At 34.9% G+C, this 23,542-nt stretch overlaps 1 protein-coding gene across 1 annotated transcript; it reads left to right on the forward strand.

The window, feature by feature from the left end:
* The first annotated feature begins 20,620 nt into the window (after nucleotides 1–20,620).
* Nucleotides 20,621–22,386, forward strand: LOC120143824 (UDP-glycosyltransferase 74B1-like). The gene is made up of 2 exons (XM_039158055.1): nucleotides 20,621–21,265; nucleotides 21,474–22,386. Exons 1-2 carry the CDS (start codon nucleotides 20,624–20,626, stop codon nucleotides 22,221–22,223), a joined length of 1,392 nt encoding a protein of 463 aa, XP_039013986.1. The 5' UTR covers nucleotides 20,621–20,623; the 3' UTR covers nucleotides 22,224–22,386.
* The last annotated feature ends 1,156 nt before the right edge of the window (nucleotides 22,387–23,542 follow it).

A 23,542-nucleotide genomic window follows, 5' to 3' on the forward strand; every position in this document is an offset into this window, starting at 1 on the left:
GTTCGTATTGGAGTTCAATCACTAATAAAGATAAGAAAAAAAATACTTAGAAAGCTCTAAGAGGTCAAACAAAGGTTATGATTCTAACTTAACAAGAATACAAGGAAGAAGAAATATACAAACTCATTTATCCTACTAACACAAGAATAAGAATGTGTTAGATAATGTAAAGGAAGAATGAAGAGATAAAACAAAGGAACCTAAAGCAATAAGAATAAAAAAAGTTCTAAAACTAAACTCAGAAAGCCTAAAATGCAAGATCAACTTGAGCAACAATTTTAAGGGGGTTTTCTATGTCCAAAAAATCTAAAAAAAATTAATGTTGTTTTGTGGGTGTAGCAGCAATCAAGAAAATTTTAGCGCAAAATACATTCAGTAGTATTCTATAGAATCTGTTGAACGATGAACCATAAAATTGCCTATTTTTCTTTATCACTTTGTTTGAAAGAGTTTTTGGTGTTCAAATAACCTAATATTTTTATTGGAAGTCACCCTTGGTATGAGGAATAAGCCTGTAAATTTTCAGACAAAATTCCCTTAATAGAAATTTTTTGAAAATTTTTCAATGAAGAACCCTAAATCTACAAAACAAAAATTTGAATGATGGTTTTGAAGGGTCTGTTGATGTCTGATTGACCTGAATTTTGGACTGTAAATTTCTCTTCTGATGAATAATAGACCTATAAAAAATAAGCCTCAAATTTCTTTATTTGTGATTTTTACATTTTTTTATTTTTTTATTTTTTTATTTTTTTTCCTTTTTCTCTTTTTTTTGTTTTTTATTTTCTTTTTGACGAAAACCAGTAGACTAACAAGAAGGAATTGAAATTAAATCAAAAGTTTTTGAAAATAACCTGAAAATGAAGAATTGTCATGAACTAGCTCCGCCAGGGTATGTTGGTAGTTTTGGTTGAAAGAACAATCATGAATGCTTGATTCTCTCCAAGAATCATCCCAAATATGATACTAATTGATAGATAATGAAAACAGAGTGATGAACGTTGCTCGTTGTTGAAGAATCAAACCTAGAAAGCTCTACATTTGATCAAAGAACAAGAGGGAAAAGAGATAATATGGGCGATAATATGAAGGATGTTTGTATGGATTAGGTTTGATGGAAATTTAGACAAATACAAGGTTAAGACAATGAATAATAGGGATAAGATAAAGAAAGATAAATAAAGTCAATGGATGTAATAAGATAGGGATAACTTAGCCAAATTAGGATTTTTAGCAAATTTGTTCTTGATACAGAACCAAAAAAGTATATAGACGTTCAAAAGAGAATAAACTAAGGATTAAAGATATGAAAACAAAATTATGAAGAGATAAACGAATGAATAGAAAAACTTAAATTAAAAATTCCCCCGATAGGTATGATGTTAACATAAACTTGGTTTAAGGATGTGGTGGGCGAGTAGTTGATGATGATGATGATGAATATGATAAACGATTGATAAGTTTCATACATACCATTATAATCGTAACTGACTAGGAAAACACGATAATTGGCTATAACTTGCTTATAACTCTCCAAATAGTTATTATTTAAAGCCTTTAACATAGGTTAAGCTTGTACTTTAGCATTTTTAAAATCATATTTACAATTATTTTAGAGAATTTTACATCATTTGCATATTGGGAGTGAATTGTTGGTACCTGGGCTGATTTTAATGTTTTTGATGTAAATTGATAAAATGATGTTTTGACATTATTAATGTTGTAACCGTTGTTGTGCGCTGATGTTGGACTGGATTGCCGAACTGAATCTGTAGCAACTGTTGAGTCACATAGCAGTTAGAGAAATTTTAGAAATTAATAAAGTTGTGGGAAAAAATGTTGGAATTTAAATTCAAGAAGGATTTTTCAAAAAAAAAAAAGAGAACTTTTCTATTAGTGAAAAGTTTGACTTTGATGGGTTATGAATATATTATTTTCTACACACTTAATTCATCCTTAAAAACCCATATTTTTTATAGCTAATATTTTATTTTTCTATCATACCGTCGCCATAGCAGTCTAAAAACCTTTGAGAAAACAACACTTGGACATGAAGCATGTTGCAACCGTGAGAGTGGTGGCTGACGATCGATTAGGCGTCATCTTATCGATTTAGATTGAACTTACGGGGGATTTATTTTATTAAGATGATTTGCTTTTATTTATGTTGAGATGTTAAACTTGGATCTTTTATTTTAAATATATTTCATGAATTTTATGTTTATTCACTTTGTCACACCCCGATTTTAAATGAGAATTTAAAATTATTTTTTGTTAATTTAATTAAATGACTAAATTGTTATTTTTTGAAAAAAATAGGGGTCAATATCTAAATTATAGGCAGTTCATAGACTTGAACCGAATTTTTCCATTTTTAATACCTGGTGAAATTTATTTGTCCCTCAATCGGGTAAAACCCCCAAAAAAATTTCCCAATTAGTCTGAATCCTTAACCCCAATTCCCATATTCGCCAAACCCCTTTACCGTCACATTCCATCGTCGTCCAGCCACCCCAGCTTGATCCATTTCCACCGAGTGACTCATTATCGAATGGTGATCAAAACTCAATCCCTAGCCCGGCGTGAATCGGCATCGTTCGCCGTGAAACTAGCCGGGAAGTTCCGTCAAAAACCATCCGTCGCTGAGTGTATCTTCATCGATTTTGGCCACATCCGGCATTGTTTCGCTTCACCGCCGCCTCCACTGCACTCATCATCGTCGTGCGCTCAAAACCCGACCGATTTTGTTAGGCGTTGACATGCCGTCGTCAATCCACCATTGGGTAAGTCACCGATCGGTTGTGGGTGAGTTTTGGTATGGTTTAAGTGTGATATTGGTTTGGTTATAGGTGTAATTAAATTCCTGGCGGTGTTGGGAGTGATCAGCCGATGAGAATGGCCCCTGTCGCAGTTGCACGCGTCGCTAGTGCGCGTGGGGGTCTCCGGTTGGTCCAGGAAATTTCTAGAATCGATTCAGGAAGAACCAACCCGCCTACCCGACCCGTTAAATTTTGTCAGAGTTGACCGTTGACTAGTCAGACTGTTGACTTTAACCGGTAAGACCGTTGAGTTTGACCGAAAAAATCAAAATTTCTGAAAAGCCCTATTTTATGTTTTTCGACATCCTAAGCCCAATTATGAAGTCCATTTTGCCAAATTCGAACCTGAAAGCCTCCGAATTGACCCGTAAACCCGAAAAATGCATATTTATTTAAGTGATTTTATTCAATTAATTCAATCGAAGGATCAAGGATTAATTATTATTATCGTATATTTATGGTACTTGCGGATCTCCTGACCGTTCGATTGCTCGATCTGGTTCCTCCCGATCCTCTCGGCCGCGAGAGCCCGTGAATACTCGTATAGTTCTATAACCTTGTTAGATATTCTTTTTAGAATATTATTTCGTATATGACCCTGTTCTGATGTTGCTTAGGTTCCCATTCAGTCGAAGAGCCGAAGAGCCTAGTGAAGTAGGTGCTCGATAGATCTTCCGAACTGATCCATTTTGTGAAGTGGGTTCCTTATACCTGTTTTAAATATATGTTTGAAATATCATGTGAACATGATTGTTTTCTCTGATTTGAAATATAATATTTGATATGATTTGACTACTGTATAATTTACCTGATTTGAAGCCTGATGCCTGATTTACTGAAATTTAAAGCATGATTGCCTGACTTATGATCTTTGGTTACTGTTTTACTGAATTGATGATCTGTTTGAACTCTAATTTACTGCTACTACTGGTTTTTGACTAAAAAATGTTTTCTTCGGGGTACTCTGGGATCTGGTATGAAGACTCTGGTAGGTTCAGTCGCTGCTGGTAATTCCTTGTATAGGTTCAATATCGACTGGTAATTCCTTATGGACCTAAGGTAAATCTTGGGTGGGATCCTAGGCCTAATGGGCCTAGTGGTAAGACCTTATGGACCCTAAGGTACTCCCTTAGGGTGGTTCATCTGCTGTGTGCATTGGGTAAGTCCTTATGGGCCTAAGGGCACTCCCCTCAGGTGGGCACCTACGCTTCGGCTAGGGTAAGACCTTATGGACCCAAGGTGCTCCCTTAAGTTTGCACCTACACCCTTCGGGCCTAGGGTAAGTCCTTATGGATGCAGTTATGGGGAACTGCATATGGTGTTCGGTTGGAGGACAATACTAAAGTTTTAAACTGAAAACTCTTCTGGTGTTTTAATAATTGTGACCTGAACTAATTTTAAAATATAAATGCATGTTTTATTTATGCACTTTTGGGAAACACTGAGCCCTAGCTCACTTTTCAAACTGTTATACCCACTTCAGATACTCTTGGATAAGCACTCCGTACCAGGCACTTGGAGGATCGACACATTTACTACAGATAATTTTGTTGTAATGTTTCTATATTCTGAACTGTTTTCAATTACGGTGATATGTGCCTTTATTTTGAACTACTTATCCTTTTATTATGCTTACAGCTTTTGCTACTGGTATTCGATTTACTGTTCTTTGGATTTATTATATGTTTTATATTACTTAGTTATTTTAGTTTTATAATTACAAATTGGGTTTTTAGCGATACTTTTTTATACCTTTATAATTGTCATTTGTAATATGATTTTAAATTATTGAATAATGTTTTTGGAAAATATTTTAAGAATTTTTAATGTAATTCGCTAGACTTAGTCGAAATGCTTAGGTTGGGTCTAGGGGGTTACACACTTTGTCTTAGTATTATTGATTGGTTTTGCTTAAGTTAATTTTTGGCTTGTTTGTATATATATAAATTGTCCAGTTATGCTGCGAAAGTTGGTTACATCACGAATAGCATCAGTGTCTGTAAGAACAACATTTATCATAAAATATTTTTGTTGATTGTTTTGTTGTAGAATTCTTAGTACGCATATCAGAATTGTTATAGAGATATAGTCTTTCTTGTAAGTTGCTAGTGAATATTTTTTTAGATAATAATAACCTGCTAGGTTAATGCTAGACACATCAATTGCAATACTACATCATTGTTAATTGCATGCTACTGTTTGACATCCCATAATGCTTTGCCTAAATCGATCATTGTTTCATTTACTGGTGCTATAATCTAATTTATTCTATTATGTTTTCTATTACATTGCTACAACATTGCTCCATACATCAACACACAATTTTATGTTTGTTGCATTACAATTCTACTAAGTAATACTAATCATTTTGGATACGATACTCAACACATTAGCTGCGTCCATTTTTACTACTTAATAAATGATAGTGTATGCTTGCATTTTTGTTGTTACATTATTCGAAGCATCACCAGCCCTCCTAATCACAATGAAGAGGCAAACCAGAGTGTGATGATCTCTCTCACAAAGAACTTGAAAAGAACTTAATGAAAAAAAGCTCCGAAGGCACAAGATGATCAACACTTGCAAAAATAAACTCTCGTTGTACTGTATTCAATAAAAGATGTGATCACAATGATGGGTGGAGCATCCTTTATATAGGGTGAAGGAGTCATTGTTGTAACATGACTAAAACATAAAAATAATAATAAAATAATAATAAAATACTATCTAATCCATGTGATGTGGGTAGCATCAATATGGGCCTTGATGTAGTGATTGATTCGATGGTGGAGATGAAAACTAGGAGTTTGAATCCATGACTTGGTCCTTAGCAGTTAGATGTGATGACTTGGAAGGTGACGACTTGGAGAATAAAATGGGGGTTGTTGGGATTTTATCATTACAAGAAAATTACCTTTCTAACCTTGCTTCAACTATTCCTAAGATGAAAATATTGAATTCGTAATTAATTACAAAATCTCGTATAGGGATTTGTGCATGCTTTGTCTTCACTAAAATGGACATATATTGAGTTTTCGATTGTATATTGATGCGATTCAAGAACCATTAGACCAAATTAAGAGATAGTCGATTATATCTACAGAAGACATGTCGACCAAATAACATCAGGATCACATTCAAAAAACAGTCGTAAGTCTGCTACTATTCTTTCATTCTTTTCCAAGGCTTGGTCGTGTGGATCAAGTGGAAGCGGTAGCCAATCTTCTTTTGATGTGAGCCATGCATGTACAACAGTCGATGAGCCAACCCTCTCATAACCATTCCGTTGTGATCATGTGCCACCACTCCGACTGTTGCATCACCGGTACTCTGAAGGAAGCTTCCATCAACGTTGATTTTGATGCATCCTGCAACTAATTTTCTCCTAATCCAATTTGGGTGGGCGGGGTGGGTGAGAATCTTGTAGTCCTCGGTACCCAGTTAGTCTCTTTATACTCAGACAAAAGTCGCCAAGCTGCATCCACCACCACACGATCACTTTGAAGGTCTTCATCATGGATTCACTTGTTCATTCTTTTCCAAATATTCCAAAAAAGAACAATTAGTTTGGTGAACCACAAAATGTCCATGGGAATAACAACCATTTCCAGCCAGTCTTTACAGTTAGAGCCACTCTAGTCCACGTTCGAGAGAGGGAGACCCAAAAGTAGGAGAATGGAACATGTTTCCGCACAAATTTTTAATGCATGAATAGTGCTCTCCAACTTCGTGTTACACAATGGACACACTCCATCGCTAATCCAAGCAGTCGCTAATCTCGAATTCATGGGCAAAGTACCATTGCAAATCCTCCGTCCAAAAATTTTAACTTTTGGGAGAGTGAATTTTTTAACACAAGACTTTTAAAGTTTAGATTCATGAATCTTATAATATTTGATACCTGCAAATAGTAGTCATGGACATGCTTGTGTAACACGAGCAGTAACAAGATTATTCTCCCTCATATTGTGTTTCACGTCTCTTATTCTCTATTTTTAATTTTTATAATTTTTCTCAAAATAACATAATGAAAATTTTAATAAGTGACATTTAAAAGAAAAAAAACAACAATAACAATTTTGATTACTGCTTAATATAAAAATAATTGTTTAAATTATATTCAAAATTAATTTTAGTGTCTAAATAATTTTTCGTTAAAAATAGATGTCTAATGTTTTCTCTATTACACTTTTAGGTGTCTACCGTTAAAAAAAACTCGTTAAGTGAAATGTTTCACGTTTAGATTTTCTAACAAAATAGTTTTAAATAATATTTTATTTTTAAAAAAAATCAAAAAAAAAATATAAATATAACATGTGTCACTCGGTAGACACTTAAAATTGTAACGAAAAAAATATAAGACACTTATTTATAAAAAAATAGACACCAAAAATTAATTTTAAATACAATTTTAACACTTATTTTATATTTAACCTTTGATTAATTTAAAAGGTTTTGTATATTGTTGAGGAAAAACATAGTACACACTTGTTTAATGACATTTTGAGAGGGAAATGAAGCCACTTTCAATTGGCCGAAGATTGAACAGTGAAAGCATTTTCTCGACCAACAAATCTTTCACGTCCAAAACATTTCTGATTTTGAAGGGCCCAAAGAATACAGAACCAATGCTAAATATAGCATCATTATTTACCAACTAATGGGAAATCTTTCGTATTGGCGAATCAATCCTCTCCGTTACACTTCCCATATGCTTTCATTCTTATCTTTCCCTTTTCCCTTTTCCCTTTTTTGGAATTAAAATTATTCTTTATGTTTGTCTTTCTGTTTATAAAAATCTAATATTTTTTGGACTTTGTATATATTTTCTTAACAATATCATATCTAAAACTTGAACCTGAATTCATTTTCCAGGGATGTGATGGATTTTATTGTTACATTTAGGGTGAGTATTCGACAAAGTTGAATCAAATTGATTAGAACAATTCAACTTTTATCAAGTTGATGAGAATTTATTATTCAAATTTTATTTAAAATTTACGAGTCAAGTCAAGCTTATGAAATTTTAGTTGAGTCAAACCGAATATATTTGTTCAAGTTTTCTTTATCAAATCTAATTATAATTATTTATAATATTATGATATTGATTGGTTTCTATTTAAATGACTTTCTAATCATATATATATATATATATATATATATTAATGTTTTTTCACATGTGTAAAAAATATTTGTAATGTTATTTTATAAATCAAATATCATCTAAAAGTTATATAATATAGTTATAATTTCTTTTAAAAGATTGAGTTTTGAGGATAAAGTATTGATAAGAGTACAAAAAAGTCATCGAATTGATGAGAAGAAACAATTTGCAAAGAATTACGATTAAAAGACCAAATTGAATAAAATAAAAAAATAAAAAATTTAATCAAAAAATAAAAAAATGTTATAAAAAAAGAATTAAAACTACTTATGTATTATACTGTAACAACCTGGAAATAAATAAATAAATAAACAATTTGGTGAAATTTGAGGGTCAAATTAAAAGTTTTTAAAACTTGTAAGTTATTTTAGAAGTTGAAGGAAATTCAGGGATCAAGCCATGAAATCCCCTATTTAGTGTCGGCAGCCCTTTGTTATATACGTTCAAAATTGGTTTCTGGTTTCAAAATCAGAAACAATTGCTTAAACATTTCCTCTCCCGCACTTCTCCTTCCAAAGTCGATTCTGTCGCCGTCCGGCCACCAATAATCAATCTGAAACCACCATCGTGTTCGTCTCCGACTGGTGAACAAAACCTGTAAACCGATCGTAGCGAAACGTTATCTAACGTCGTGAATTTCGATTCAAAGTTTTGACGTTTTAAACACCATCATCGTGAAAATGGTCGATTCATCGTCGATTGTTGCTCTATTTTCGACACCTCTCGCACCATCGTGTTCTTTGTGTCGTTCCGAGTCCACTGGTGTCCTTCGCGTCTCCGTCGTCGCCGACGCGTGAGGAAGGTGAGGAAGTCAAAGCTTTCGACGTTTCGAAATCAAGCTCTCTACCGTTCAAAATTGTGAACTGAGGTTGGTAAGTGTCTCAAAATCCATTAAAATAATTTTAGGAATTTTTCCATAATTTTTCGGAGCTCGTAGGCCACTGCACGCGCCCCAACGCGTCGCCCCTGCGCGTGGGGACAGTTTGAAAAATCAACCGACCCGGCTCGCTGACCCGACCTGACCCATTAACCTAACCCGGTCCGACCAAACTCGATCCGTTGACCGTTGACCATTGACCACCGTTGACAGTTGACTTTAACCAAAAAAGTCAATTTTTTTGAAAAGTCATATTTTATGTTTTTCGACGTCCTGAATCTGATTTCAATGTCTGTTTTACTAAATTCAGACCCGAAAGTCCCGAATCGAGTTTGTTAACCCAAAAATGCTTAGTATTTTTAGCATTTTTTCTTATTTATTTGAGATATGGTTATGGAATTGTTCCAATAAGATATTTTTATGAAGATACTTGTGTTTCACCTTAACGATAATCAGTTAGGTCCGGTGTTTTTCGTTCGTCAGATTCTCCCTATTCGTGTACTACAAGAATTACCCGTAGGTTTCCGTAAATTATTTAAATTAAGATTATTCATATTAGGATTCCAATATGGATTTTTTCCGATTCGTAGGATCTAGCGCTGCAGCAGAGAGTGATCGACATACTCAGTAGTAGGCTTCCCTATCTGATTTCTTACTGTGACATGTATGTTTCCTGAAGGTGTTACCTTACTGTTTATTTGATATTTGATTTACTGCACACTTCTGATATGATTTCTGGTTACGGTATATTTTTATACCTAATTTCTGAATATGACTTATCCAATATATAATTTATAGTACATTATTGATTTGACTTTTGATTTCCGTATTTTTGTTTATGATTTCCAAGCATGAAACATTTTCATGTTTTAAAAGATTAATCATCGTTTTCACTTGAATACATTCATGGTCATTGGGGGTATTGTTGGAGGAAGTATATGTGTAGGCTCCTCGGCTTTATGCTCAGGGCCTTACTGTTGTGCAGGGGGTGTATGGTTCTGGGGAACCTACACATTCTGATGTGATCGGATGGGGTTAGTGTTCATGTTTTTAAAATATGTTTGATAAACTAATTATACTGAAATATTTTATCTTTATGTTTCTTTTTTATACACTGTATGAAGCACACTGGGCTTTTTAGCTCATTTTGTAAATTTTAACCTTTTCAGATAACAACAGAACCTAAACTAGTAGACTTGGCAACTATGGAGCTCGACTACTGTTACTTTTGTAAAAAGTACATTTTTATATGTCTTTCTGTTATATTTTGGTGACATGTATTTCTGGTATTTTGATATGTATGTGTTTTGTATGGTTTTCTAAAATATGCATTAATATATGTTTATGTATAAATCCTTATTATGGATAAATTTCATATATTACTAAGATATGGATTTCAACATTGTTTTAAATATAAAAAGAATTTCGGAATATGATAAGTAATCACCTAGACATAAGCATAACGACCAGGTCGAGTCTAGGGGGTTACATTTGGTGGTATCATAGCATTCGGTTTTAAACACTCGGACTGTAGATGAGTCCTAAACTTTGGATTTTTAAGAAATTTTGATATTTTCAAAAATGTATCACCTTATTTTATGAGTTATTTTTTTCGAGAACCCTGATGCTAATCTGACTTATATTCAAATTCTTTCTGTAGAGCCTTAGAGATTCATCTGATGAGTGCTGCTAGAGGTCGTATGCCAGGTCATGGCCATGGTCGAGGGCGAGTCACCCGACCTTCTGTCGCGATAGATGATCTGATGTCACCGCTTGATCCTCCTGTTCCGTAAGTAGAACCGTCTATTTCTCATAATGATTCAGTTACTCTTGTGAGAGACCATTCCGTCACTGATGACGATGATACTAACATGGATGAAGACACCATTAATAGAGTTGTCTTTCGTATGTTTCGGAGAGCTGCTAGAGTTCATAGTAATATGACTGCGGTCAAAATTTTAAAGTATTTGGTCGTTGCTGGAGTAGTTCCATTTGAAGGTATTACTGGTGTACCTCCGACTGACGTTGAGTATTAGCTGGAGGATACAGAGAGAATTATGGTTGAGATAGATCTGAGGCCTGAATAGAAGTTAAAGGGAGCTCTAGCTATGCTGAAGAAAGAGAGTTTCAAATGGTGGAAATCGATTTCTGGTAGTATTCCGGGGAATCAATTAACATTGGTTCTTTTTAAGACACGTCTTCGGAGTCACTATATCGGAGAGAGATATCTGCAGGAGCGACGTCAGGAGTTTCAGAATCTGGAGTAGGGTAATATGTATGTTATGGACTATGAGATTGAGTTTATCAGACTGAGTCATTATGCTACTGGACTTGTTGATACTGAGTTGGATCGGTGCTTGAGGTTCGAGAATGGACTCAGGTATGAGATCAGGAGTCAAGTTGATACCCATCGAGAAAAGAATTTTGATGCATTGGTTGAGATAGCCAAGATCGCCGAGGAGATCGAGCGAGTGGGTATAGAGCGTAGGAGAGATCGAGATCGAGACCGATTCGAGAGGCTTTATGGTTCTATTGATTCTTATACACACTTCAAGAAGAGAGGCAGGAGTGAGTCTATTCAGAGAGGCGGTGCGAGTGCTAGGCCTGTGGCATCATGTTCTTCAACTGTTCTGCCTTCTAAATATGGTGGTTCTTCTGGGTCGCAGCCATGTGATTATTGTGGGAAACCTCATCTTGGGGAATACAGGTGGAAATTGGGTACCTGTTTTAAATATGGTTTTGGCGATCATTATGAAGGATTATACAGGGTTAGGTCCTACAGTTCAAACACCAGCTCGTACTCCCCGCTAGTTCTCATAGTACAGTTTAGACTCTTGCAGGGGGTCGTACTCAGGAGAGAGCACCAGGATCAGCTACTAGAGGTCGAGCATCTCAGAGTAGGGTCCAGTCAGATCTGAGGCCAGACAGCATGCGTTGGTCTACACTGCTAGACTTCGACAGGATCGTGATGGGCCTAATGTGATTGCATGTACTATTACTATTCATTCAGTTCCATACTTTGCATTGTTTGATAGTTGTTCTACGAATTCCTATGTATCACATTCCGTTTCTGAGGGCCTGAATATTCCTGTTGAGAATTCGGTGACAATTCAAAGTCCCTTAGGCAAGTCTATAGAGTTAGATCGTATTTTTAGAGAGTGCCCTATAGATATATGTGGGGAGATTTTTCTGACCGACCTGATGGAGTTACATTTGGAAGAGTTTGATTTGATTCTTGGCATAGATTGGTTGAACAAACATCGAGTCAATCACGATTATGAGACCAAGAGAGTTGTTCTAAAGACCCCAGATAACTGAAAGATTATAATGATTGGGGAACGCCATGGATTCCTGACGAATGTTGTGTCTGCTTTGGTAGCTAAAAAGATGATCAGGAAGGATTCCGAGGCATTTCTTTCTTATATTTTGGACACTAGGAGTTCCCGATCTAATAATAAAGGCATTTGGATTGTCAAGGAATTTCCTGATGTTTTTCCTGAAGAGTTGCATGGATTACCACCGAATAGAGAAGTTGAGTTTAAGATTGAAGTCTATTATGGTTCCAACCCAGTTTTAATGGCTCCTTACCTTATGGCCCCAAAAGAGCTTAAGGAACTAAAAGTTCAACTCCAAGAGTTGTTGGATAGGGGATTTATTCGACCCAGTATATCACCGTGGGGAGCCCTAGTTCTTTTTGTCAAGAAATAAGATGGGACATTGAGACTGTATTAATTATAGGAAATTGAACAAGCTTACGATTAAAAACAAATATCCTCTACATAGGATCGATGATCTGTTTGACTAATTTTAAGGGGCTTCTATCTTTTCGAAGATAGACTTGAGATCTGGTTGTTACCAACTTAAAGTGAAAGATTCTAATGTCCCAAAAACTGTCTTCCGTACTCGGTATGGGCATTACAAGTTTTTAGTGATGTTATTCGAGTTAACTAATGCCCTGCTACTTTTATGGATCTGATGCATTGGGTGTTTCGACCTTATTTAGACCAGTTTGTAGTTGTGTTCATCGATGACATACTGGTGTATTCTCGAACTAAAGCAGAACATGAGGAGCATTTAAAGATTGTTCTATAGATTCTAAGGGAAAATAAGTTATACGCTAAGTTGAGCAAGTGTGAGTTATGGCTCAGCGAAGTAAATTTTCTTGGACATATCATTTCTACTGATGGTATTCGGGTGGATCCGAGCAAAGTAGAGGCTATTCTGAACTGGAAGCAACCCAGGAACGTCTCAGAGATCCGTAGTTTCTTGGGCTTAGCTGGTTATTACAGTCGTTTTGTTGAGGGGTTCTCCATTATTACATCTCTTTTGACGAAACTATTGAGGAAAGATGTCTCATTTGTCTGGTCTGAGAACCAACAAGCTAGCTTTGAGAAATTAAAGATTGTTCTAACTCAAGCCCCAGTACTGATTCACCTCGAGTTTGGGAAAGATTTTTCTGTCTACAGTGATGCTTCTCACTCTGGATTAGGATGTGTTTTGATGAAAGATGGGAAGGTTATCACTTATGCATCACGTCAATTAAAGTCGCATGAACGTAACTATCCTACTCACGATCTGGAGTTAGCTGCCGTGGTTTTTTCTTTAAAGATCTGGAGACACTACCTTTATTAAGAAAAGTGTTATATCTATATCGATCATAAGAGTTTGAAGTATCTGCTTACTCAGAAAGAATTGAATTTGAGACAACGTCGCTGGTTGGAGCTTCTAAAGGACTATGATTGTGAGATAGAGTATCATCCAAGGAAGGCTAATGTGGTGGGCGAAGCCTTGAGCCGTAAAGCGATATCAGATCTCAGAGCCTTAGTCGCCAACTTGAGTTTATTTGATGACAATAGTCTGTTAGCAGAATTTCAAGTTAAACCCACTTAGACCGAGGAGATTAAGGCCAAACGACTCATTGCTTTCCATTATTGAACAAGTTGAGCATAGATCGAGTTCATATTATACTTTGGATCATGATGGTATTTTGTGCTTTCACAGTCATTACTGCATCCCTAAAGATGATGAGTTGAGACGGGTTATTCTTCAGGAGGCTCATAGTAGTCCTTATGCTATACATCCTGGCGGGGACAAAATATACAATAATCTCAAAGAGTGCTACTTTTGGACTGGTATGAAGAAGAATATTTCAGATTTTGTGGCAAGGTGTTTGACTTGTCAGCAGGTTAAGGCAGAACACCAACATTCGTATGGATTGTTACAGTCAATTAAGATTCCTGAGTGGAAATGGGAGCGCATTACGATGGACTTCGTTACTGGTCTCCCTCTGACTCCTCCCAAAAAGGATTCTGTTTGGGTGATTATTGATCGATTCACCAAGTCTTTCGGGTTAATTATTCCCTAGAAAAACTTGCTAGATTGTACATTTCTGAGATTGTTAGACTTCATGGTGTTTCGTTATTTATTATATCTGACAGAGATCCGAGGTTCACTTCCAGGTTTTGGAAGGCTTTGCACGAGGCTTTGGGTACTCATTTGAATTTCAATACAGCTTTTCATCCACAGACGGATGGTCAGTATGAGCAAGTTATTTAGGTGTTGGAGAATATGTTACGGGGTTGTGTGATTGATTTCCATGGTAGTTGGGAAGATTTCTTGTCATTAGCCGAGTTTGTTTATAATAATAGTTACCAGGAAAGTATTCGCATGGCGCCGTACGAGGCTCTGTATGGACGTAAATTTCATACTCCTATATGTTGGACAGAGTTGTATGATAGAAAAACTTTGGGTCCAGACTTGGTTCGAGAGACTAAATATACTGTCAGATTTATCCCTGATCGCTTAAGACATGCATTTGATAGGCTGAAATCATACGCAGATAAGCGACAGAAGGATATCGAGTTTGAGGTTGGGGATTAGGTTTTTCTCAAGGTATCTCCATGGAAGAAGGTATTGAGATTTGGACGTAAGGGTAAGCTGAGTCTGAGATTTATTGGGTCGTATCGTATTTTGAAGAAAGTCGGACCTGTTACTTATCATCTTGAGTTGCCTCCCCAGCTCAGTCGTATTCATGATGTTTTTCATGTATCTATGTTAAGGCGATACCGTCCAGATCCAAGTCACATCATTCAGGCTGAGGAGATAGAGTTGAGACCTGATTTTTCATATGAGGAGGAGCATGTGTAGATTTTAGAAATAAATGAACGAGTTCTTCGGAATAGGCGTATTCCAATGGTCAAAGTTCAATGGAGTAACTGTGGCCCCTCAAAAGCTACTTGGGAGACATTGTAGTCAATGGAGGCTCAATTTCCTCATCTATTTTCATATGTTAAATTTCGAGGATGAAATTTCTTGTAGAGGGGGAGAATTGTGACAACCTGGTAATAAATAAATAAATAAGCAATTTGATGAAGTTTGAGGGTCAAATTAAAAGTTTTAAAAACTTGTAGGATGTTTTAGAAGTTGAAGAAAATTTAGGGACCAAGCCCTGAAATCCCCCATTTAGTGTCGGCAGCCCTTTGTTATATGCGTTCAAAATTGGTTTCTGATTTCAAAATCAGAAACAATTGCTTAAACATTTCCTCTCCCGCACCTATCTTTCCAAAGCCAATTTAGTCGCCGTCCGGCTATTGATAGTCAATTCGAAACCACCATCGTGTTCGTCTTCGACCGGTGAACAAAACCCTGTAAATCGATTGTAGCAAAACGTTATCTAACGCCTTGAATTTCGATTCAAAGCTTTGACGTTTTTAACACTATCGCCGTGAAAATCGTCAATTCATCATCGATCATTGCTATATTTTCGACACCTCCCGCACCATCGTGTTCCTTGTGTCCTTCCGAATCCACCGGTGTCCTTCGCGTCTCCGTCGTCACCAGAGCTTGAGGGAGGTAAGGAAGTCAAAGTTTCTGACGTTTCGAAATCAAGCTCTTCGCCATTCAAAAGTGTGAACTGAGCTTGATAAGTGTCTCAAAATCCCTTAAAATAATTTTAGGAATTTTTTCGTAATTTTTCAGAGCCCGCCATCGCACGCGCCCCACGCGCTGCTCCTGCGCGTGGGGAATGTTCGACGCGTGGGGACAGTTTGAAAAATCAACTGACCGGACCCGGTGACTGTTTATCGCTGTTGACCGCGTTGACCGATGACTTAGACCAAAAAGGTCAAATTTTTTGAAAAGTCATATTTTATGTTTTTTGACGTCCGAATCTGATTTTGAAGTCTGTTTTACTAAATTTAGACCCGAAAGTCCCGAATCGAGCTCGTTAACCCAAAAAATGCTTAATATTTTTAGCATTTTTTCTTATTTATTTGAGATATGGTTATGTAATTGATCCAATAAGATATTTTTATGAAGGTACTTGTGTTTCACCTGAACGAGGGTCAGTTAGGTCTAGTGTTTTCAGTTCGTCAAATCCGCCCGATCCACGTACTACAAGAATTACCCGTAGGTTTTCGTAAATTATTTAAATAAAGATTAAGATTATTCATATTAGGATTCCAATATGGATTTTTCCTATTTGTAGGATCTAGCACTGCAGCAGAGAGTGATTGACAGGCTCAGTAGTAGGCTTCCCTATCCGATTTCTCATATTGTTACAGGTGTGTTTCCTGAATGTGTTACCTTACTGTTTATTTGATATCTGATTTACAACACACTTTTGATATGATTTCTGGTTATGGTATATTTTTATACTTGATTTCTGAATATGGCTTATCCGATATATGATTTACAGTACGTTACTGATTTGACTTCTGATTTTCATATTTCTGTATATGATTTCCAAGCATGAAACATTTTCATGTTTTAAAGGATTAATCATCGTTTTCACTTGAATACATTCATGGTTATCGGGGTATTGTTGGAGGAAGTATATGTTTAGGCTCCTCGGCTTTGTGCTCAGGGCCTTACTGTTGTGCATGAGGTGTATGGTTCTGGGAAACCTACACATTCTGATGTGATCGGATGGGGTAGTGTTCATGTTTTTAAAACATGTTTGATAAACTAATTTTACTGAAATATTTTATATGTATGTTTCTTTTTTATACACTGTATGGAGCACACTGGCTTTTTAGCTCATTTTGTAAATTTTAACCTTTTCAGATAACAGCAGAACGTAAACTAGTAGACTTGGCATCAAGGGAGCTCAACTATTGTTACTTTTGTAAAAATTACATTTTTACATGTCTTTCTGTTATATTATGGTGACATGTATTCTTGTATTTTGATATGTATGTGTTTTGTATGGTTTTCTAAAATATGTATTAATATATGTTATTGTATAAATCCTTATTATGGATAAATTTCATATATCACTGAGATATGGATTTCAACGTTGTTTTAAATATAAAAAGAATTTTGGAATATGATACGTAATCACCTAGACATGGGCATAACGACCAGGCTGGGTCTAGGGGTTACATATACTATAGTTGAGAAGCATGAATTTTAAATTTGGTAAAAATGAATTCAAAATAAAGGAAGAATTGAAGAAATAAATAAATCAAAGTCAAAATTATAAAACAATTAAATTATTTAAATGAAACTAATGATAAATATGACGTAGTTTTAATATTCATTTTTTATTGTTTGTACTTTTAAAATTCAAACTATTTGAACTAAAAATCTGAACCACTACTACTAGTTGAGATGAATAACTTAAAATTTAAAAAATATCGAGTAAAATCAAATTTTGTTCATCCTCAACTATATCAAATATTTATGGGTAAGCTACATAGTTGATCTCTTTTGTTTGAATTTTATAAACTTTTCCTCAATGAACTAAAAAAGCATAATATTTGGTCTCATTCGTTTCGTTTTAATTAAGATATGGTTATTGAAGGTTAACGACGATTAAATCATTAACGATTTGCTGATGTGGCACGATAAATATATAAAAGTAAAATTATATCATTTCTACGTAGATAATACGTGGATTAAGTTTTGGTTTCCTTTCATATTTGTACACTTTTTCTCACTAAATTTTAAAAAAAACATGTGTTTTAGTCACTTACGTTATCATTTTATTAAGTTTTAGTCACTTACGTTATCGTTTTATTAAGTTTTGGCCACTTGGATGTTGAATGTTGTTAGTTTGATGATGTGGTCTGTCAGTAAAATAATTTAATTTTTATTTTAACCTTTACACGTTAGACAAAGTATTGATTATGAGTCTTTTTATAAATTCAAATTAGTTTAGGGGACAACATTTCAATTTATCCATTTTTAATAGGTTTCTTCCCAACCCATTGTTGTTCATCTTCTCTTTTCTTCTTCTTCACACATCTTTGTTCCATTGCTCCATTGCTTCATCTGCCTTCTTTCAAGGACTCATGTTGCATTTCAAAAATAATGAAATATTTTCAACTTTCGATAACAAATAATAACACCACAAGTTCAGAAAAAAAAATGAGAGGATATGCATCTAGAAATAAAATAAAGTTGGATAATCTCATTTATACAAACTAAAATTCAATTTCCAAAGATTGAGATTGTATAATGCCAAATGCAACAAGGAACAAGAAGACAAATCAATGGATCTAAATAACTCGATAACCGAATATTACTTTTCGTGGTGATTTTTCCTTGAGAAAACGTCTCTAGTGAAACAAAACAAATGGATCCAAACAACCTAATAAATAGATCCATGAATTCATCCACTGAACTCAATCCAAAATCCATGATTTTTAACATCGAATCTTTGTTTTTTCCTCAAGAATAAGTAATTTTCCAATTCTAGATTCCTATGAATCACCATTAACCTCTACGACCTGCGTAATTTGTCACGCCACCACCATCGCATCAACCTTTAAGTACCTCTTTTATGTGTCGCCCCAATTGAACAACTCATTGCCAGAGCAGAGCTTTAGTACTAAGTGAATAATAGTTTAATCTTTGTAATCATCGTGGAGTTAGATCACGTTCAGATGCGATGAAACGTTCCCGACGATCTTTCGCATCACAGGGATTTTGTTAGTCAACAACGCGTCGGAGAAGGAAACCTAGTACTTTGTCATCAATAACGCAGCCATTGAAGAAGCTCTAGTTTTCTCGGCTCGAGGCGGTGGCGTCGCTATGGTGGTGAATCATTTTAGAGTTTAAATGATGTGTTCTCTGTATTTTTCACTATCTTCATTACTTTTTTATACCTTTTCTTACAACTGGTAACCCACTTAATTGGACTTCAATAATTACAACTAATAATTAGAAACAAGAATACTATTGCAATGGAGCAGAGATGTCTAAAGAAGAAGAGAGGAGAAGATAAGCAATATTCACGGTTAGGGAGAAAAAATATTGAAATATGGGTAAATTGAAATATTGCCCAAAAACTAATTTGATTTTGCAAAAAAAAAAAACTCATAATCAGTATTTGTCTAAATTTTAGGATTTCAAATAAAATCAAACCATTTTACTAACGATTATGATGTAATTTTAATGTTATATATTTATCGTATTATGTTAGTAAATTGTTAAAGGTTTAATGACGGTTAACCATTAATGACCACATTTTAATTAAAACGAAATAAAGTGACCAAATATTATATTTTCTAAATTTAGTGAAGAAAAGTTTTTAAAACTCAAACGAAAATGACCACTTCTATAGTTTACCCAATATTTATTAATACGTTTTTCCTTCTATACGCTTGATGATCACATTGAAGCGCTGAGGACTCCTATTACGTAGGTACATATAATTTCTGAAGTATTATTAATTTTTTTTATAATATAGGGAAGCATAATGTAGTATTTTAAAGATAATTCTTAATAATTTTGATATTGAACGTTTAAACCTTTAAGATTCATAATATTCGAATTTGAGACTTTAAAGAATAACAAAAAATATTTTTTTTACTAAAATCATTTGATTCGTCCTATAACTTTTGAAATATTGTTAAAATTTACTGGAAAAGGGAGATTTTTTTTATTATCGAGAACCAATCACTATATTTAAACTAGTAATAATAATAATAATAATTAATCAAGTATATACAATATACATATGTGTACCATTACTTGTTAATTTTAGTTATCATGACGTTATATATACATATTTTAGTAATTGAAATTTTGGTTTCAGGACAAAGTGCAGCTTTAGTCTACTCTCCAATCTGCTGGAACACTCGGGAGTCAAAAAAAATTGGTTCAACATTTAAATATAATTAAATTTTAAAACATACTTTTCATGATCATTATTCGATTATATTATTCAAAATAACATCACAAATTTTGGATATGAACATATGTTCCCCTTTCTTCGGAAAACAATAATATAAAAAAGAACATGGTATTCGGTTATAGCATACGTATGCAAATAAAAAATTTAATATATAAGATTTCTATAAAAAAAATAAAAATATTAATTATTGTTTTCTTCATGATCTTTATAGACGGAGAGACTAAATAATTAATTCTATTTTTTTAAATTAACATATATTTTTTGTATTTTTGTTGCAACAATTATATGAGATCACATTTTGACTTAAAGTGAATAATTTATTTCTTGGAGTCGTCGATAATCTATTGAGTTAGGTAAAATTGAATACTTAAAATTGTTTTTTTATTATATCTATATCTTACGAGATATTCATTTAAAAGAATTCGGAATCAATCACATGTGAGGAATGATGAGCACCCCGTTTGTTAATAATTTGATTTTGTTTCTAAAATAAATTTATTTACTTCAACGTAAAATTCTGTATCGTCTGTGTTAACAGTTGGATTTATTTTCCTTTGGCTTTTTCTATAAAAGAAATAGAAACCCATTGAATGAAGCAGGCTTCATTCAATAGACGAGAGAAAATGGAAGACAAACAAATCAAAGGGCACGTTGTAGTACTCCCGTACCCAAGCCAAGGCCACATTAACCCTCTTCTCCAATTCGCCAAACGTTTAGCCTCCAAAGGTGTAAAGGCCACACTGGCCACCACCCATTACACCCTCCACTCCATATCCGCCCCTCACATCGGTGTCGAACCCATCTCCGACGGCTTCGACCAAGGCGGCTTTTCTCAAGTAGGGGACGTAGACTTTTACCTCAAGTCATTCAGGGTCCACGGTTCTAGAACCCTGGCCGAACTCGTCGAAAAATTCTCCAACTCCAACATGCCGGTTAACTGCGTCGTGTACGACTCGTTTCTTCCATGGGCTCTCGATGTTGCTAAGCAGCATGGGATTTACGGGGCTGCATTTTTTACTAACTCTGCCACGGTGTGTAACATCTTTGCTCACATTCAACATGACCTGCTGGCTTTGCCACTCGATCATGCAACAATGCCGTTGGTGTTACCGGGACTCCCGCCGTTGAACTCCCGAGACTTGCCGAGTTTCCTTAGGTTCCCAGATAGCTACCCTGCGTATTTGGCCATGAAGTTGAGTCAGTATTCGAATTTGAATGAAGCGGATTGGGTTTTTGGTAACACCTTCGAAGAACTCGAAGGAAAGGTATGTTTAGATCAATATAGAATCTATAACATCATATTTATCATAATATCATTATCGTGCAGGCTACTTGATTTTTTATAGATATGTGAAAAAGTTCGAGAAAACAGATTCAAACCGTAGTGTTCGGTTAAGCTTCGGTTCGGTTCAATTAAATGTATTTGGTTTGGCTCGATTTTAGTGATGATGTTGTAAGTTGCATGTTATATAGGAAACAATAGGGGTATCAGAGATTTGGCCAGCCAAGTTGATTGGCCCAATGATCCCATCGGCTTACTTGGACGAAAGGATCAAAGGTGATGGAGGGTACGGTTCGAGTTTATGGAAGCCACTCAGCGACGAGTGCATTGAATGGCTCGAACCAAAACCATCTAACTCGGTCGTCTACGTTTCATTCGGAAGCATGGTCTCATTATCAGAGGAACAAATTCAAGAGATCGCATGGGGTTTAAAGGAGAGCAACATGTATTTCCTATGGGTAGTAAGAGACACCGAGCAGCGAAAACTGCCCAAATGGTTCATAGACTACTCGAGTCGACAAAAGGGCAAGGTCGTAACATGGTGCAACCAGCTTGAAATGCTGGCACATCGGACAGTGGGGTGCTTCGTGACACACTGCGGGTGGAACTCAACCCTAGAAGGGCTGAGCCTGGGTGTGCCGATGATCGGCATACCGAAATGGACCGATCAATTGACCGACGCTAAGTTTGTCGAGGAGATTTGGGAGATCGGGGTGAGAGCCGAGGAAGACGAGGAGGGTGTTGTGAGGAAAGATGAGCTGATGAGATGCTTGATGGAAGTGATGGAAGGGGAGAGGAGCAAAGAGATGAAGAGAAACGCTAAGAAATGGAGGGATTCGGCTAAGAGAGCGATCGATGAAGGAGGGAGCTCGGATAAGTGCATCAATGAATTTGTGGAACATTTGATGGCTTCTTACCACAACTTCAATGGACATTGCTAAACCAAATTACTCATCTCGACCGTCTTGTATTGTGTGTTCTTTTTTCGTTTCATTGCATTAGTCAATCAAATTTGGACAAAAATCTTAAACGTGTTGACCATGTTTAGCATGTTGTATGATGTTTCTTATATCATTTTTGTGCTTCCAGGCATTGCATTTGGAATTAAAGGAAAGAGTGTTTATTTGATGATTTGTGATAGTATGCAATCAGCTTTGTTAGTTTATAGAAAAAAATAAAAACTTTTATTTATTTATTTTTAAGATAAATCACAACGAATTTCACTAAACTTTAGGTTGTGTGTCGATTTAAAACGTTTCAATTTAAATACAAAATTTTAGTTTCGAGTTCAATTAAATCACAGAACAGTTAAATCTTTAATAACTAAATGATATGACAGTTTAGTGTTGACGTTTACTGTAAAAGCTAAAAAATATATTTTTTTATTCGTCATCATAAACTGTTTTATTAGAATTTTTTCATCTTTTTTAATTGTCGTAAAAAATTACCAACGTTTTTTGTGACCAACCTAGATTTTGATAAACTTGTCTCATCGTCCTTTACTACTTAATCAGTTTAGATTTTTTTTCTTCGAAATCTCTTTAAAAACTCACAAATTAAACACAGTTTTTTTTATATATTTAGAGTTTGAGAGCTTTCTCAATTTAAGGGGTTTCAATTTTTTGTTAAAAATTCAAACGGCAAGAAATATTCTTTTAAAAAGTCAAACAGTATACCTCGAAATTAATCTCATCGGATGTTTGAACATCTAACATTTAGATAAATTTTTGTTGATTTTGTGTAGGTTTATTGAAAAACTAATTTAAAGCCCAATAATAAAGAGGATATTAAACCTAAAGTTTAACAATGCTTGATGCAGTTTACCCCTATTTTTATTTTTCTCATTATTCTTCTGAAGCGTTTAATTCAAACTTGTCTTAAACGGTATTTTCATTTATTCCGTTTAGATTTAGTTAATCGACTTTTTTCAGCATATCGAATTGTATACACCAATATAAGATTCCCATTATTAACAAGACAAAAAATGCAAATGAAATTGTCTTAATAAATATATATATTTACCTTTATACTTAAATAATAATCGACTATTTATACAATTACATAAAAACAATAATCTCTTAACAGGTTCCCCTCTTGAAAAGGGTCCCACTCTTTAGTCATTATAAGCTTGGTTAAATTCTAACGTTGTTCCTCTATTAAGCTCAAATTTAAACTAGAAATTTAATTTCATGTTTGAACTAGAAAGATTAAGAAATGCATGTTAATATAGATGTTAATTGATAGCTTACAATTTGGTTCC

Source organism: Hibiscus syriacus, unplaced genomic scaffold (assembly GCF_006381635.1).
Source record: "Hibiscus syriacus cultivar Baekdansim isolate YM2019G1 unplaced genomic scaffold, ASM638163v2 tig00110864_pilon, whole genome shotgun sequence".
Lineage (NCBI taxonomy): Eukaryota > Viridiplantae > Streptophyta > Magnoliopsida > Malvales > Malvaceae > Hibiscus > Hibiscus syriacus.